At 44.0% G+C, this 2,191-nt stretch overlaps 1 protein-coding gene across 1 annotated transcript in view; it reads right to left on the bottom strand.

Annotated features, from left to right (window-relative positions):
* Window positions 1–522: 522 nt before the first annotated feature.
* Pmar_PMAR022207 (hypothetical protein) overlaps window positions 523–2,191 on the bottom strand; it is a gene marked incomplete at both ends in the record, with an annotated part of 2,282 nt that continues 613 nt past the window's right edge. The window contains 5 exons of the mRNA XM_002770920.1: window positions 523–648; window positions 695–781; window positions 827–920; window positions 1,176–1,264; window positions 1,473–1,602. Coding sequence (XP_002770966.1) covers window positions 523–648; window positions 695–781; window positions 827–920; window positions 1,176–1,264; window positions 1,473–1,602 — 526 coding nt within the window. The remainder of the gene's footprint in view (window positions 649–694; window positions 782–826; window positions 921–1,175; window positions 1,265–1,472; window positions 1,603–2,191) is intronic.

Below are 2,191 nucleotides of genomic sequence, written 5' to 3'. Positions count from 1 at the left end.
TTCACGATAAAGGCATGTGAGTAGTGGATAACGCGTAAAACACGTGATAAATGCGCAACTCTCGAAGCCGCACTCTTCTTTCCGCATTTAGTTATCATTCCGCTAACGTAAAAAACCCAGGGAAGATTTTCCGTCAATTTTTGATTAATTTTCACAAACCCAGTATACCACATCGGACCAACCTTATCCATCTCTCCCTCGCATCTTGGATCCATCCGATGCTCAACAGCTCCAATGACGAGCTCCTCTTGATTCTATTGGGGAGGAGTCGACGTTGATTCAAAGCGGTCAAGCTTTGCGTTCTGAGCGAGCTCATCACTGTGTTGGAGTAGGAATATATTTTCCCTTTCCTCGACTGAGCTCCGGAGTTTCCTCACGGATTTTACAAGTTTACATACGAACTCGGGTAGAAATGTATAGAACCCAGCGACAATTTCCCAAGATTTCCTCCTAGAATTTCCATATTGTCACTAAACATGTGCATATTTTCCCCCTATACTGAGCTAATGAGCAAGCAAATACTCACAGAGGCTTCGGCAAAGGCTCTAGCCCTTTAACTGTCTCCGGCGACGACAACATTGCCTCGAAATCATCCAATTGTCTCAGACCAAATCGTGCGGTGGTCATCTCCAACAACTTGAAACCAATCTAAACACGGCTCAGGTTCAATTCCCAGCAGAGCTACTTTTCCCACCAAATTTGTATCCGGATCAAACTCCATAACTCTCGTCATGAATGTCACATTTTCACTCATTGGTAGCAGCAAAATAATAACATCCTCCTGAAAAGCATCCTCAGCCAACACGTCCAATGGCCGTTAACTTACCAGATTCATCTGCGGTGTGCGTGAGTCAACTCCAACCTTATCAATTATACTCCTCAAGTGGACCACGGCGAACCCCTCCTGTTCATTAACAAACCTGAAGCTCAGAACCCGTCAGAATAAAACTCAATGAAAACTTAAGATTATTTTACAATCATGTTTTATAATATTTTCTCCCCAGACGAATAGACATAGTGCAGGGCTATCCTACATCGATATGAAACCATCATAAGGTATTTACTGTCAGCAATTTCCTCCTTTTCAGCGTCACAAGATGAAAGCGTCCAAAAATTCAAATCATATATCTCTATACAAGTATCCTCCCCTCCCTCCACGACCACCAGCCTCTTACCATCTTTTCCTCACCACAACTTCCCTCCTTCTCATAGTCAACTTCATCTTCACCGACGCTCTCACAATTGAAGAGAACGGCGTTGTCTCCTGAACACAACCTACGCTCAGGGTGGGAGGGGAAATATGCACATGGTCAGCTACATGTGCCGCTGATCATATGTAAATTCGCAGTGAATTTCGGAAATTCTTTCTGGTTTGCGTCTACTTCTTCCTGTAATTATTGAGGAAACTCCTTAAACTCAGCTGATGAAATCGAGCATATATCATTTTTACTCCAACACTGCCCCCCCTTCACCTCAACTGTCAACACCTCCGCTCTGGAGGGGAACGCGATCTCATCAATTGCTATGCATGTGGTGAGGAGGTCGGAATGTAACAGACATGACAGCCTCGTTTTCAAACTCCTCCCACGACATGGTTTAACCCTACAGAAAAAAATATGCACATCATCAACTACATGGGTTGGTGAACAGTGTTCGAATATATGTTCACTTTCTTCTCAAGAAATTCCTCGTTGGTCATAATAATCGGGGTAGAAGTGAACAATGGCCAATAAAAATCTCACCAAATTTCCTCACAAATTTCATTTTCTCCTTTCTCCACACTATTGGTGAGTCACCAATGGTGACAGTGTGAAAATTCTGAAGGAAATTTGAGAAAACTCTGGTGTAAAGCGAGAAAACCACTGAGCTCGGCTGAGAAGAGCAAACATAAATACCTCCAACACTGTATAGGGAACTCCTCAACTCACATCCAGACATAATCGATTATTCGGGCGCGCGCTACTTGCAACAGGCCTATTCCCATCCCACTCACCAAACATTCGCCTTCCCTTCCTCCCTCCTCCCCCTCAATTCATACCCTCTATCATCACTCAATTTCAACAGTAAATTATCCACCTCATCCGTAGCGGCCCCGAGCCGATCAAACACTGCATGTTTGTAAATCTGTCATCGTCAATTACCCTCACGCGCCACGAAATTCCCCCCAAAAATTACTCTCTCACTCGAAGAA

Source organism: Perkinsus marinus (assembly GCF_000006405.1).
Source record: "Perkinsus marinus ATCC 50983 genomic scaffold scf_1104296964164, whole genome shotgun sequence".
Taxonomy (NCBI): domain Eukaryota; phylum Perkinsozoa; order Perkinsida; family Perkinsidae; genus Perkinsus; species Perkinsus marinus.
Note: the sequence above shows the minus strand (reverse complement) of the source record. Positions and strands in the feature narration are given on the sequence as shown.